Source organism: Cyprinodon tularosa, unplaced genomic scaffold, assembly GCF_016077235.1.
Source record: "Cyprinodon tularosa strain WSP-4 unplaced genomic scaffold, ASM1607723v1 ctg579, whole genome shotgun sequence".
Taxonomy (NCBI): domain Eukaryota; kingdom Metazoa; phylum Chordata; class Actinopteri; order Cyprinodontiformes; family Cyprinodontidae; genus Cyprinodon; species Cyprinodon tularosa.
Window position 1 is genome coordinate 259,397 of NW_024039317.1, and position 16,999 is coordinate 276,395.

At 36.6% G+C, this 16,999-nt stretch overlaps 1 protein-coding gene across 1 annotated transcript in view; it reads right to left on the minus strand.

Annotated features, from left to right (window-relative positions):
- The window catches only part of grb2b (growth factor receptor-bound protein 2b), a 35,468-nt gene extending 26,915 nt beyond the window's left edge, over positions 1-8,553 (minus strand). Inside the window, exons 1-2 of the mRNA XM_038306302.1 lie at positions 8,398-8,553; positions 5,337-5,583 (exon numbers count right to left, since the gene is read on the minus strand). Of these exons, the coding sequence (XP_038162230.1) occupies positions 5,337-5,414 (78 nt within the window). The 5' untranslated portion in view covers positions 5,415-5,583; positions 8,398-8,553. The remainder of the gene's footprint in view (positions 1-5,336; positions 5,584-8,397) is intronic.
- Between the last annotated feature and the right edge of the window lie 8,446 nt (positions 8,554-16,999).

The following is a 16,999-nucleotide window of genomic DNA, read 5'->3' on the forward strand; positions in this document are numbered from 1 at the left end:
CTGCTCTGATATAGCTAGTACCGTTAGCCAAATATCTCTTTGTGATGAAGCTGAAGAAGGCCGACTACATCTTAAAATTACAGACGAGATAATCATGTCCATCATATCAGATCGAAGATTTTACTTCTTACTTGAAAATGGTATCTTTTTTCGCTCTAAAAAGGAGTAGCAAACTTTCAATGGATAGTCAGACACAGACAACAATGCATGGATGGGAGAAGCTGTACGCTCTGAAAGGGTCTAAACAGCTGTGAGAGAGGCAACACTGCTAAAACTGACCAAGCAGCTTGTGCGTACACAAACAGAATGGATTTAGACAAAGATGAAGGTGTTGTCTGGGTTATTTCCTACAGGAGAAGTCGACAAGTTTCAAAAGTAACTTAAAATACATTTTAGGCACACATAGTGGATGAGGTAAATATGAGACTGAAGCTGGGCATGAATCAAATCTTTTTGAGGGCAGCAGTTTGAGACAAGGAAAAAGAAACCCCCCCCAAAACATTTTGCCAAAAAATATTTACAATATAATTACATCCTGCTTTGTAAGCCAGTAGGGGGTCAGTAGAATATCTGACATACTTGTGACTCATATTCTTTAAGGGAAACTTCTCTCTGCTCCAACTACAGGAACAGAACCCACCAGGACCTCGGACCGACTTGGAGCTTTCAATTGTTATCACTAAAGTCCAACAACGCTTAAAAAAATTGCTTGATTTGTTGCTACAACAAAAAGATAAGTCACTACAGGGGTGTAAAAGCTCCCATTGTTTTCATGACCTTGAAAGCTTGCTCATCCAGACTCCACTATCGCAAGACTTAAGTCTTGCTATTGTGTGGAGAATTGATTGCCTCTATGATTTTTGCATTTTGTTAAATGTAATTATATAGGTAGTGCAATCAACTGCCAAAGCCTAGTGTGAACTGATTAATCTAGTTTTAACTGAGCTCAGATAAAAGAAATACAGGACTGGAATATGTATTTTTTTAATACCGTTAATCAAATGACAGTTTATCAGGGGAAAAAAAAAAAAAAGGGTCACTAACAGAAACCGTGAAAGAGGCAAGAACAGGGTGTGAGAAACACGAGGAGGGATAGATAATCCCTGGATTCAAAGTGAATTTAATCTGTTAAGCTTGTAGCTCCAAATTAATATTGTTAAATGCATTTTTTTGTTTTTACCAAATATTTCTAAACTGTTATATGGGAGGAGGTTCTTAGTTATGGTTAAATCATTTTGAGAAGTTTTTACATCAATCATTTACGGGAATTCTTGGCTGTCTTCATCTAAGCCAAACTTGAAGAGTTGGGCAAATCCAATCAAAGTTAGTGGCGGTGAGAGTTTCAGAAGTTATGATCAAATATTTCAAAACATGATAAAACATGGTTTAATTTGGAAACGTGGACTCCCACGCATGCGTCAGACCTACCGTCTTCCTTAAAAAAAAAGCAGACATTACAGTCAGCAACTGCTACTTTGGAAGCCATGACTGGACTCTTTCTGACTATGGGCTATTATTTGGATAAAAAATAGCCATCTCCAAGATATCCCACAGAAGTCAAAAATCCATTTATCTTAAGATCCAAGGCTTCAGAGTTGGAATCCGATGGTTGCTGTCTTAAGCTCCTCACTTTTAAAGCTTGAAAAAAGCAAGCGGTAACATCACAGCTCAACTGACCTTCTTTACTGAAAATTCTAAGTTTGATCTAAAATGGGAAAACTGCACTAATTTCCAAAGTTAGCCCACATGAGAAAAGAAACAAGCTAGGTCTTGTTGGATAGAAAAGAGATTCAAAAAAAGGTTAACAATCCGTTGATCAACATCTATTGCAGTACAGTGAACACTAATCTTTTTCTGCGCATGCACACATATCTGCGGTGAGCTACGGTTTCAGACAGTCATTCAAGCTTAACTTTCTCACCGCTGTTCTTTGAAAATGGCCGAGGGTCGTAACAGAAAAAGTGTCTATGAAGTGTATGAGAAGAAAAGAAAGGCCTCAGAAGAGGCAGATATATCCCAGAATGCTTTGCACGGAGAGCTTTTCTCGCAAAGCATTATGGAATTTGCTGTCACAGCGGCACACTGTTGCAACACGACAGCCTATGGCAACTAACAAAAATGGCGCAGGCACCACGCCGAGTAGGATTTACGTGATCAAAGGAGGAAAAAGCAGTGATCTGTCCAAATGGTCAGTTACCTGAGTTCGCTATAAAGTCCACTATATCTTCCCTGCTACATGTGGACACAATAAGCTTGTATGAGCTATGAGAACAGCACATTTTAAACAGGGCGTGTACGACAAAAGTTGGCTTGTGCACATGCATTTATTTATTTTTTTAAGTGGAGAGGGCAGTCTTTTAAAAACTCCTCCACAATACCTTTAAATGTTTTCACTTGAAATCTGAATAGAGCATATTGACAAACGATTTTTTTTAAAATCTTAGATGCAAAATGTTTATATACTTTACAATACTGGCATAATTACTACTCTAAGTGGGCTGCTCTATCAAGTTATGTTTTAGTCTCTATATTGCAGTTAACTATTAATCCTTTACTGAATTAGTTGACAATTATTTTAATTATCGATTAATAAATAAGATAACCTATCTAATGCAAAAGGGGATCACATCCCATTCAGAGGAACTCTGAAGAGAATTCAAGTAAAGAAAAAAACAACCAACAGAAAAGCGAAGATAAATGTGAGACAACAAAACCTCAGGAATAAACTGAATATTTGTAACAGAAGGTTAAGGGTCTAGATAGTGGGAGGACGTTTTTTATACACCATCAAGATAATAGCTTATCATAACAACACAGTTACGATCTCTGAGTGATACTGAAAATATAGTGAGATTAATGATGCCGTCTACATGCAAAGCTTTAACACAAGGTGGCTCTTATGAGAGAGACTCTTTGTATTGAGAGCAGAGCTGTTTAGTATTAGTATCAGCAGATAGCACTGGTGACAGACCTACAGGAAACACTGAACAGTCGGGGGTGAGGGGGTTTGTTGGTACATGTAGCAGGAATCTGTACATCTTAGATAGGACATCTGTTTCCATCTACCGCCACTTCTATATTATAGACATCATCTGTCCTGATCCATATATACTGCCCTTATTGGTAATATCAGATTTGGAAATATTAGACTTCAATGAATATAACTGTTAAGTTATCCAAAGTGGGAAGCTGTGTCTATACATAAAATTGGGTCAGAACCACATTTTAAAATTAACTACCTTTATAAAGTTCAGAATTTAACAACTATGCATTAAAAGAGCTAAAGCGTCTAGAATATTTTTCTTTTTATTCCAAGACCTAAATCTGCTTATGTTTAATGTACGCCCAGTCATGTCCACAAAAGAATAAGAGATGAGTTTAAGTAAAATTCTGAATTTATTTGGTATATATACCTCAAACTTCTACACTTATTATTATACGGAAGGCTGGATTTCAAGTCTAAAATTTTACAACTTTGATATAATTTGCATGAAAATATTAGCCTGGGTGCCATTCCGAACTTAGTCCCGCCCACAAGGTTTGAGGTTGGGAAGTTCGGTCTGGCTCTGCTCCATAGTAGCGCGAGAATTATCGCCCACTGTCAGGCGATCCAATCAAATTGTCAGGGCGGGCTTTATACTATGATGGACAGATGATCAACAGTAATGTAATCAACCACGTGACCAAAGCGCGCTTGGGTGACAACAACAATGGCTGCCGCCGGAGAGTTGAGGTGAGTAGATTCTGCTATTAGCTCTGTTCTAGAAGATATCGACAGCAATTTAATTTTAAAAGAGGAACAGAGAAACGCGATCAAGGCTCATCTTCTTATTCTAGGCATGAAACTGCACGCTTTAATTTTTGTTGACAACAACTATGCGTTGCTTAACATACGTCAAGCACTCCGTTGCTCTTATTGGTTGTACGTCTGTCCAATTGAGTGCAGAGGCATTTTTTTTCCTGGTTCGTTCAAAACACGCGCCATAATCACAGCTCTATGGAGCAGTATCAGACTCTGACTAGAATTGAGTAGGACTACGTCAGGCTATGAAAATGTGCCTCCTATGAATATTAATACCAGACCGACGACAAGAAATAAAAAAGTTTAAATAGAATGAAACGGGTTCGGCTAATGACCCTGCCTTTCAGTCATGTGCATTAACTATTACGCAAAATAAATTGGGCCTAAAAGAACAACATAAAAGATCACTGAATAAATGTGCATCTTTTTGCATATCTTTGCTTTTATCATTATATCTGTTGCATGCAGATATAACAATGTCTTCTTTGAAGTCCAATTCTGTCTTAAAAAGGTGGTAAAAGCAAATAAAATAAATCAGACAGTGGTTTGAATTGAAGGAAAAGCAGAGGAACATATTCCTTCACAAAGATAAATATGGTCGAGCTCCTATTTAGCTCAGCGTTCCTAAGCCGACTTTCCCTCTGTGCCATCAGACCTCCTGCTGAGATAAGAAATCTTTCCAACTCTCTTTGCTGAAAAAGCACAGATCTCCTGATAGAAGAGCAAAGCAATCCTCAGTGTTATATAAAAAATATTCTAAACCCACCATTGTCAGATGTGTACATCTCTGTGAAACAACAACGAAGCCAAGTCCTCCTACGTCAATGCAAAGCCTAAATTGTCTGTAGATGCAATTCATTAAGATGAAGAGCAAACGGATTAAATTAAAAACCCACAAAGTTGAGCTGAGTTGTAGACGTCTTCTTCGTAAGCCAACCCAATTCAATCAATGGGTAGCTTAAAAAAACAACTTTTCCCCACATCCATTTTGAATGAGAACTCTTTCATTTTGGATAAAAGAAAATAAAATATGTCAAAACTCCATTTTACTGTGGACCTGCACCAATCGGTGTATTACAGTGACGCTCAACAGGAAGCGGAGTATATCTGCTGATATATAAAAGGAGAAACTTTACAGTGCATATTTTCATAGGTTTAGTCATCATGACCACAATAAACCTTTAACATTCTTTAGGAAAGCAGAGACGCGAATATGTGACGCTCAGGGGGAAAAAACTTTACATTGATCAACAGTTTCTCTCATTTTTAGTTTGCCTTCACTGGTGCAGTGTGCTTTAAATCCATTGTAATGATTGCTGCATTGTTTTTGTTTCTAGGTGTGTAAATTGTTGGCATAATGGAAGGTGAAAATATTTAAAGTGGCTAATAAAACATATTTTTTGCAACTTTACAGATCTCCTCGGAAAACCATTGCTGATAATCCTGTTTTGATGCAGCACAAAGCCAGCAGATAAATCTCTTAGACTAACTTCGATAGGTCTTTGCATTAACCGATTAACCAGCCGATGCTTACCTTGAGGACTTCCCCACGTTTGAAACTAAGCTCATCATCAGCAGTAGCTTTAAAGTCGTATTTGGCGATGGCCTCCATGCTTTCTGTGGCTCACTGCAAAGCAACCCAGCTGTAGTTATTCTTCTATAACGAATTCAACAATTTATCCAGATTCCCGTGGCCCAACTCTTTTTCTCCGAGTCTCTCCTCCCGTCGATGACCCGTTCCTTTACGGCTTGGACCTTACATAAAGGTCACAGTGCAGTACCTGCAAACAAGGAAGCACAGGACGCTCAAACTGCTGCTTTGCAGTTCTACTGAATAGACAATTAGAGACATAAGGAAACACTGATAACCATGAGGGAAACTGTGTTTCAAAGAGCTCCCATTAACATACGCCAAAAGGCTTAAAGAAAGCTGGGTCTTCAGCCTTTTTCCAAAAGTCGTATGCGTTAAATTTTTTATATTGCTTGACTTTTTGCTGAAATAAAGACTGAATCTTTCAAAATTGCCCTGAATTGTTGACCATTTACAAATCTTAAAGGAGCAGAAGTAGAATTAGTTTGTAGTTAGTGTTACTAGGAGAAACCTCTCACAAGCTTTAGTCTTAAGTAACTTCTCAGTTAACATATAATTCCTCTTTTTGAAGTAGTCAAAAGCATTTCTTTGAAAAGCCAACAGTGACCCTAATTAGAGCTTTCCTTTTCATCTTTATCCTAAAGTAGATGCCGTTTATTAATAATCCACCCTTCGTACACATTTTGAAACAGTTTAAAATAAGACACCATCATTTTTAAACCACATATGCCATGAAATAGAATCTGAAGTTAATACCACATTAGTTCAACAACTGACTTTTTAAATTGCACTGGGAGTGCCGTGTCGCTGCGGTGCGAGATCTGTGTCCTGAGATCGCAGGAGGAGCGACAGCTTTTAGCCAGGGAGGTTAATCTACATTAACAGTTAACCGTTTAAAACACCCACCCTAGGTAGGAGGTTCCAGGAAGTTAAGTTCCAGGATAGTGGTGGAAATGTGTATTAATTACGTTTAACTGTTTAGAGGTACTGCTGGAGTTAATAAGGCAATGCTGCAGATTACTAACATGTTCCTGATATTACCTAGTTACACGCCCATTTTTACTCTACAGAGAGAATACAAAAGATATAGGGTAATATTCAGCAGAAAAAGCATGTTTACCTTATAAAGGGATTACAACATCTAGTCATAACTGAAATAATCAACGTGATGGATTACATTTAGCATCAATAACTGATGTTTTAAGACTTGTGTTAACCCATTATAGGGCAAGTTATCTGTTTTGATCACTTGCATACCCCTTACAAATGGAGTCCCCCCCCGTGCCTCAGTGAGGTCTAGAAGCACAAGATCTATATCCAGTCATTCAGCAAAGATGCTGTTTCATGCTGTACATCTTATTTTGGCATTTGGCCAATTAGATAAGCCCTTGAATGATATATTAACAACTGTAAATTAAGTTGGAAAAAAAGGTAAAAAGCTAATTGAAAACGTAAAAAGTAAAGTTCAAAAGTGAACCATTATATTTAGGTTTATAAACTAATAAATGTAAGTATCAGCATTAATGCCTCTAAGGTTATGTTGTACCAAAAAAATGTGTCTCTTTCACTATCAGTGTTTTTCATTAATTTCCTATAGAAGCACTTTTGTTATTTTTCTAAATATATTTGGGCAAGTTGGCGTTTCTTGTTTTTGACATTAATTTTTGCCATCAAAATGTGTTGCAAAGGTAATAAGGTCTTGTCCTTGATTCCAATAACACTATTGGCTAGAGAATTTGATTTTAAAAGTATTCCACTGATTTCCCTATAAATGGTTAACACCGTTTTAATCCAGTCTTAAAAACATTCAAAGCATATGCCGAAAACATAACAATTTCTAGAATAAAGACAAAATAAATCAGATGCATAATAGGAAAATGTCCCTCTTGACCACGTTTAATTTGTGAACAGCTGGGTTAAACAAACCTGCAGTCATTGCACCTACTTCCCTTATCAACAATAAAAATAAAAACAAATCCGGGAAAACAGCACAGGGTTCACTAAAAGCAGAGATAAATCCGTCATAGTTTCCTGCTAAGAAACCATCATATCTGACCAAAGAAAGTCAGCTGATCGTGCAGTAGAGAACGATACAGTGACTAAACCTAAAGTTGACGACTAGAGGGGATAAATGTGCTTTATCCCATTATGCAGTATTCTCCTGCGCTGTGATGGGTGCTGCTTTGATAAGATTTAACTAATACTCTACTCTAATGCAAATAAGCCCATTAAAGGGAACGCAGCTGTCAGATAAACAAAGATCCTAGTCTACAACACACTTTAAAACCATTTCTAGTTTAACCTCAGGCTAACATAACTTTTTACCGTAAAAAAACAAAAAATGACACGAAATAAAAACGGTTAACAACTCAATACACGTTTAATTACATAAAAACATTTATATTTATATAAATTTCACACCAAGGAGAGACGTAGAACATTAGTTACAGCATTACAAACGTAATGTCGGGAAAGAGAAGAGATAACGTAACCCCCTAGGATTGTAAATACCGACAGTATGGCCATAAACAGAATTATGTATCTTTTATTTTAGACTTTAGAGTGCGTTCAGATATAATCCTCTTGACTTTTTTTTAAGCGGGGGGCTTCAGAAAAAGATCGATCCCGTTCCAGGGAATAGACTGCGCCCACTGTTCTAGAACGTTTGAGTTAGCATGCCGGCTAACGGTCGGTCAACAATAACTGCGGTGTGATTCTCAAACTTACCCCTATCTATTTCCACCGGATGCCAATTTACTACGGAATTGTTTTCAAAAATCCTAGTGGAGGAGAAAAGAAAGAGGGAGGGAGAAAATTTATATTTAACTTAGGGCCCTACCAAGGAAACGTTGGCAATCGTGAAAAGGGAAGAAAACACCTTTTTTTTTCGTAGCGCGAGCTGCTGTTGCTAGCGTCAAAGCGCAGCTAGCTCTGCCGAACTTGACTAACCGTCAAGGAATTATCTTTACGTTTCTGTAAAATGAAACAAATAAGAGTATCTTACCACTTGTGATATTCCGTTTCGAAGCTGCCCAAGAAAGAAGCCAAACGCTGCCGTGCCTGTCGCTCTCACAGCTTCCTCTACTGATCCCCCACCGAATGATCACAGCTCTGTCCTGTGAGCCTGAAGCTAGCGGGGAGCACAGCGTTTATTTCCGCTTCCTTCCGTCACACTATTACTAACTTCTCATTTTCAGCTCCTCCCTGTCAAATTGTCTCTAATATGTTAGAGGGACTGAAACAAAGAACGCAAAAATCAACACATAAAAAAAGAAATTACATATAAGTATTTTCTATTTTTTTTTTACAGATTAAATACATAAACAGAATGATTTTTTTAACACTTCCTTTTTTATCATACAAATTTAAAAGCATTGATTAAATAAAAAATGATCAGAGTTTCCAATGATAATTAATTAATATTATTACAATTTTTGATATTACCCTTCTAAAATAATTTAAACTGTCATTATATTACATTAAATAGACCCTTTTATCTGATTGGCTAATCTGCACAACTCAACGGTTGACCAATCACCTTGACTGTAGCAGTGTTAGTCCCGCCCACTGATTTACTTTATAAAACTGATGGATAAATTCATCATGTGCTGCAATACTGGCCCAGAAAGTGATAAAAATATATGTATTTTAAAAATTATATATTTATTCATGCTTTAGTATATAATAAATTAAATTTGTTTTACATTTTTTTTAATTAAATAAACACCCCCTCCCTAATTTCTCATTTTTATGTTTGTCACTCTTAAGTGTTTCAGAAGATTGAATGAAACTGAATACTAGTAAAAGATAACTTAGTTTTTCTTTAAATGCATCTTTAAATTAAGGTTTGTTTGTTTTTTTTAGGAAGAAAAATAAGTTCCAAACCTACAACGCCCTTTGTGAAAAAGGGATTCCCTTATAAAACCTAAAATAATGGGGCTACACTTACAGCTGCCTTCAAGTGTCTTGCAAAAACTTGTAGTAAGTCTTCACAGCTCTGTGGAGGAATTTTGCTCCGTTCATCTTTGCAAAATTTTGTAATTCAGCATCATTTGATGGTTTTAAGCATGAAGAACATTTTGAAGGTCATGCCACCATATCTCAATAGGATGGCGTGTCTTGATTTTATTTTTCTTCAGCCATTTAGAGGTAAACTTGCTGGTGTATTTTGGATCATTGTCCATCTGCAAAACCCAAGTTCCTTTCAACTTGAGGCAATTATCAGTTGGCTAGATGTTCCTATTCAGGATTTATTTGGTAGACAGCTGAAATTTTAGTTGTATTTCTCAAGGAAGTCATTCAGGTCATAAGAGCAAAGAGCCCCAAACCATCAAACTACCACCATCATATTTCTTTAATTTTCTGAAATATGGTGTTGAATGAAATATGGTGGAGACATGAACACCAACGCAAATAAGACCTGCAGTTCTTTGGATATTGCTATAGGGCCTTTTGCAGCACTCCTAGTGTAACTTTGGTCAGTCAGCTGCTTAAAGGTTTATCACTGTTCTGTGTTTTTACCATATGTAAATAACGGCTCTTACAGTGGTACAATGAAGTGTAAAAGCTTTAGAAATACCTTTGTAACCCATTATAGGCTTTTGGATCTCTGTTTGTTCTGGAATTTCTTTGGACACAAGTATGATGTCTGATTTCTGAGGATCACTTTGTCAGGGACATCCTGTTTTCAAGATTTCTTAATTGAAAACTGGTATGGCCGTAATCAGGCCTGGGTGTGGCCATAGAGAAAGAGAAATCAGGTATAATAAACCACAGGTATGTAGTAAATGGAGAGCAATCACTTTAGATTTCTCTCCCCTTTACAAATAAAACCTATTTTTTGGTTCACTGGTGTGGTTTTTGACTAATCTGCAAATTTGCTTGAAAATCTGAAAGACTTCAGTGTGACAAACGCGCAAAAGTTAAGGAATTAGAAAGGGGAAAAACACTTTCCCCTTTTTAAATGCATAGGTTTGAAGTAGTGATGGAGTGCATACATTTCACCTTTTTTGTGCTACATTACAAGGAATTACTATAGGACACAGTTTGCCTCAATTCAGTCTGTTCAAAAAAATTTTAATGGTCTCGGTCAGAAAGTGGGTCAAATGTCTGATCACATTTGGTCTTCTTTTACTGCTTTCATTTTTTGCACATCTGCTTTTAATTTTGGTCTGGAACAGATATTGGAATGCTTTGACAATGCTGCCCCCAAGTGGAATATTATCTTCACGACAACAGTTTTGGTGTGGTCTCATTTTACTTGACCTCCTGCACACACTGGTTTGTAGAAAAGTCATTTTAATCCTTAAACCCCTCTGGATTAGGTAATGCTAAAACCACAATAAACTGCACACTGAAGAACATCAGTGTATTATCTTAGATTTTATGTGATAAACTAAAACAACAAGGGAAAGGATGTATGTTTTAATAGTTTCTCTCAGATGCCTAAATACATTCATGTGAAAACATGTCACTGAAAGAGTGCATAGAGTCTACTTGTGTGTTTTAACATTATTATAAATCCAATTTCTGGTGGTGTAACCTGACAATTTAACAGAGGCAGCCAAATCAGGGACCAATGCTGCACTAAGGGGTGGCCAAAAATAGGCACCGGAACCATTCAAGGCCAACCAGCAGGAAAAGGAACGAGCATATAGATATTTTCAAAATAAATTACTAAACACAGATAAGTTTTTTGTTATAACCCTTGCTAATAGGTTTATCCAAGCTGTCTAACTCAAGTGTAATGGATGAAAGTGGAACGAAAATTGCTAAGCCTGTATTTGCTGTGCATGTTTACTTCTAGTGTTTATGAATAGAAGAGGAAGAGCAGGTAGGTATGCTCCTATGCATGTACAGTTATTCAAAAGGTAACTTGGGATTTTCTTTACCTTAATTGCCATAAAAATTATAAACTATGCCTACCCCTACAGTGAGTTAGAGAACAAAACCTCGCAATTAAATACAAAAAAATAAATCTGTTAAAAACAAATTATGTAACAATGCATCCGTTCTATTCACTGAAAAGTTGAAAATAAGCCTAAATACATATATTGATAAGTATGAATACTCATGTCAGGTAATCATTCATACTAGTGGAGCTAACTACAGCAGAACCACCCTGCATTGCACTGTTTGCCTCACTTTCAATAGGAAAATAATGCAGGATTACTGCATCAGAAACAGTTACATTTACTCAGCTACATCTACTTGAGAAACTTTTTTTTTTAAAATAAGAAGTACTTTTAGGAGTAGTTTCATCTATTTTTTTTACTTTTACATGAGTAAAGGTACTATAAGTCTCACTATTCTTACTTGAGTAAATTTTCTGGATGCTTCATCCATTGTGAATAAATTCTCTTAATGAAAACAAGCTTGTTTGAAACAAATATGCACAATTAAGAGAAACACTTTTTTCTTTTTTGTACTCAAGGTTTATTGGTTATTTCCCATCTGCTGAGTCTGCCAATGTAAACAGTATACTGTAATTTGAACTATCCTACATAATATACCTATTGCATTTGCAAATTTATAAATAAAATCAAAGTACTTTGAAGAGTGTTCATTCCACTTATTTTTATTGTGTAATCACTGTTTCTTTTATGTTTATTTTTAGCTTATTCTCCGAAACCCCAGAATTTGCATACCACCTAATATTTTGTGCAATTTTACATTATTTTGTAAAATATTAAATACATTGTTATGATCCTGGTGAGTAAGTAGATCAGTTACTCAGTACCCAATTAGCCTTGTTGCCAAATACTTTTTTCATCTTCCTTGAGTATTTTCTTTAAAGGCTACTTTTTACTTTTACCCAATTATATTATGATGATGAAGTAGTACTGATCTTACTTAAGAGCAATTTTTGGAGACTCTACCAACCGCTGATCATAAAACAAATAGACTCATGAAAAGTTTATTCCGCAAAGCTGCAAAGGCAATCATCTCCTTGATGGCAGTAACTTAACGTCCCTCCTAGAAATCCACTACACCTCCAGCCCATTTCAGCACAAGCTGCACTTTGTGTAAATACTACATGCTACAATACATCTCTTTAAAAGTAGAAATAATATTGTTTTTGTTTTTTGCTTTTCTGGGGTGATGAAGATTTTATTGATCTGTGTGTAATGCTTAATTCATAGTAGATCAGGAAAAGTTTGCTTTTGAATGGAAACCTTGTATGTCTAAAACCATTCCTTTTAGCTTGTCTGTCTATATTAACCAACATGATCTGTTATTTTCACAACATTTGTGAGACACTTTTTTATAAAGTAGGGCATTCATTCATAAAAAGTTCATTTAAATTCTAGAAATCACCTTTCTGCCCAACAGCAATGATGACTTGCATGGCAGCATTCTATAACCAGCAACTGTAGTATCTAGGCTAGAGCTGTCAGTCTGGTAAATAATCTGGTTGTTATTCGAAAATTGTAAGCTGTTTTTTGAAGTGCAACATAAAACTGATTAAAACTAGACTAAAACCTTTTAAGTTTTAGTCCATTAAAACTGGACTAAAACTATCAAATATCGTAATGACTAAAATGTGACTCGGAATAATAATAGTTTTTGACGACAACTCAGACTAAATCTAAGATACCTGTCAAAAACAACACTGCTGTCCATTAACTTTTTATTATCTAAAATGTCTGATAAGCCTCCTGTTATTACCCCCATCAAGAAGTATGTTTTCATCTGCATTTGTTTGTCTGTCTGTTTTCAAAATAACAAAAAGATCTATAGACAGAAGTTACTGAAATTATCAGAGAAGGTGAACCTTATGCCAAGAAACAACAGTTTGGGTGATGATCCAGATACAGGAATTTAAAAAAAATATTCTTTAATATTATTTTTCAGTTCTCCCCTAAACCACAGGGATGGAGCAGTGACTATTGATTTTTTTTTTCAGGGGTCAGGGCACCTGCCCATAAGGGCCCTTTTGAGGCCCCATATATGCAGTAAAAACCAAAAGCTTGGACACACCTTCTCATTCAAAGAGTTTTCTTTATTTTTACTATGAAAACTTATGACTATGAAAATTGAAGATTCACACAGACCTAAAATTGCCCCCAAAAAACAGGTACTAAACAGTTAACTGGTTTGGTAGATCTGGGCCTCCATTGCTCTGGTGCTTAGGGTCTGCTCCTGTGAAGCCATGATGCGTGCCTCTGTGCTGTCCTTCAGTCCAGTTTTGTCTAGCCATTGGTCAGGGTGGGTATTGGAAAAAGAAGTCCTGATTCGATTCGAATCACGATTCACATGCCACGATGCGATTCTATCACGATGCATCATGATACTTGAAATATTGCGATATTTTCACTGAACACTGTAAGAAAAAGATACAGCCATTACCAGTGGCTGACTGGCTGGGTATGATCTGGATAGTGTCTTCAATTGATACATAACTGAAAGCAACTGAATTCATACATAGCTGTATTTATTGAAACGACTTTTGAAGGAGTTGCCATGAAAACAAATACTGGACAGAAATATTACCATTACTGGCGTGGACACACTGACAAAAAGATCTTAGGATTCATGAAACTTAAAATAACAAAATAAGAATAATCAGTGCCATTTACATGGCTTCTGTGGTCCTTTAAACCAATGAAATGAAAACATTCAAATGTATGACATTTCCCCTTTTGCAAATTACATACATCATATCAATTTTATTTTTAGCTTCTTTGTTTTTAAAGCCAAAATGCATCCAAGCATCTGACTTGAAATGAGATGGAGCCACGGGGCGAATTTTTTCAGTGTCCTCCATGTTTTATTTCACTCGTCGCAGTATCCCACGGCCGGACATGCTTGTGAAACAAGGCAGCGGGCGTCAACACATCTGCAGCGACATCTGCTGCACTGGAAGTTGTATTCAACCTGATTTGGCTGATGTGCGTCAACCATTAATGTTTTTTATTTGTTAATTTTGTTTTTTTTAAATAATCGATTCTTGCCTTCAAGAATCGATGCAGTAGATCACAAAAATTAGAATCGCGATGCATTGTCATGACGATTATTTTGCACACCCTTAGCCATTGGTAGGATTTCCTGATAAAAGCCACTTCGATTATGTTCCGTTGGTACATCCCATGTAGGGGCTTTTCCTCCCATGATGGAGTCTCTGGTACCTCATCTTCTGTTCCCCATTGTCTGAGACATTCAGTGAGGATGTCATCTGTTGGAGCCTTGTCCTTGATGTACTTAAGGATCTTGGATGTTTCATCCTGGATAGTGGCTCTTACGCTCATTAGTCCTCGGCCTCCTTCCTTACGGCTGCCATACAGTCTCAGGGTACTGAATTTGGGGTGGTACCCTCCGTGCATAGTTAGGAGGCTTTCGTGTCTTAACATCTGTGGCCTGTACCTCCTCCTTGGGTGGAAGTTATGATTGATTTTGGTAGCAGACCGATTGGTAAACAAGTCCACGCTACGGTAATGATCTAAAATGATGGACCAGCATCATCACGGAGACGGACTATGTCTTTTCACACCCAGAAACACATCAGCCTTAGGACTGGATTCTAATATCTCTGCAGTGGGACTATAAATCTGATATGGCATTGCTGTTGAAGCTCCTTGAAAATGTTATTAGCACACAGAACAGCAGTGAGAAGTGATGGAGAGTTATCGTGCTTGGATTATTAAAATTATAAATATAATGTCTAAATCTCATCCCTGGAATATGGTAAATATAAAAATTATATCCAAAAAAACATAGATAAATTTAGTGCCAGGTTGCCTAAATAATATAGCAGTTACTAAACTGAAAAAATTTGTTAAAGGAATCAACAAGTGGTTTATCACTGTTGTGCCATATGCCAAGATCCTGGTTTTTGGACATTGCGAACCAGTGTACATGTTTCATCTTGACATGATGACCACAGAAATGAACGCAAGCTTGGTGAATAAACAGTTATAAGATCTCTCCGACTCCCCCTTTTCAGCCAAGGCCTCCACAGGCAATCACATGGCAGTCCACAGAGGTGTGACTTCCCAGCCCTCCTCTGTGTGAGGACAAGAACCACAGAACACACTCTTCCCTTCACTCGTCTTTTCCCATGGAGTAACCTGGATGAACGTCCGCGAGGCAGCAAAAGTGCATGGAACTGTGCTGCGCTGTTTAACTCCACTCTCATTGGTTGTTCTGCCTTAGGTTCCGCCTTCTCTCTCTCTGATTGGCTGTTTTCTAGTCCGCGAGTGCTTGAAGCACAAAATAGAAAATTTATTCACACTAGAATGCTGCGGTTACTACAATTAATATTAGGCTACAAAACAAATCCCAATTTAAAAAAAATATCATGTAGGCCTATACTAAAATACAAAAACCTTTTTTTTTCTTTTATAAAACGAAATATTCTGAGTCAGACAGGAGTTCTGAAGACTACTGGAAAAATGGGCAAATAAAGGCTTTAAGCCATCAACATTTCTGATTCTTAGCCACAGCCAACCAAAAAAGAAAATGTGAGGGTTTCCTTTTTACCAATATTTAGTTGATATTACTGTTTTAAATTTTTGATGACTTTTTGAGGAAGTTCAGGTATAATTATTAGCAGGTGTTATTTCTCTTATAGGGGATAACAACAAGAAATGGTGCCTAAACATCAGCTATTTTTCGTTTAAAAAACATAATAAGGGTTCCACATAATAATAGTAATTTAATTAACTATTTACAGTAGATTTTTTTGGCACCATAGCGAGCAAAGGAAAGAAGAGCTTATTAAAGATGAAGTTACAGGTCTGTGAGAGCCAGAAATCTTGCTGGTGTGTGGGTGACCAAATACTTAATTTCCACCATAATTTACAAATAAATTCTTTAAAAATCCTACAATGTGATTTCCAGGATTTTTTTTCCTCATTTTGTCTCTCATAGTTGAAGTGCATCCATTATGAAAATTATAAAACTATCTCATTCTAAGTAGGAGAACTTGCACAATCAGTAGCTGACTAAATACTTTTTGGCCCCACTGTACATATATATAATGAGTTACGCTAAAATAGTTTTATTTCAAGTTAACAAGAGTTTAACAAATTTTCCAGTTTCTTCAGTTTATTTGATTGCTTTTCCTGTTTCACTGCAAACATACAGCAGCTTCTCTCCTGCATGTCTCATTGGAGATGTTTATCACAAAGCGAATATTAATATGCTTAAACACACTTTCTGGTTGATGATGCTTATAGGCTCTACATCAAAGCTCATTTTTCTATTCCCTCTGCAAATAAATGTGTCAGAGTTTCTTCTAAATACCACTAAAGGCAGCCAACCCTTGATTAGAAAAATTCAGCTGAGTTATAAAACCAGACAAAAGTGGGTAATATCCAGTTTACTGGCAGTAAAGATTTTTTTTTTTTTTACTTCAGCTGTGATTGTTTTTGGTCAAAACTATTACAAAATCTCACGTAACCGGTATACATTTGTACGGAGCCTTTATACTAACACTAAACAACTTTCATTTTCTTGATTCAAATTCTGACGCATTCACACATGAGCGCATTATTGGCATGTAAAAAAGATAATTCTGTACGTAGACAGTCACAAACCACAACTTGCAAAGAAGATATTTGTGAGAAAGGCTGTGTTTAATTTTCAGTCTTTTAACTTGTAGTACA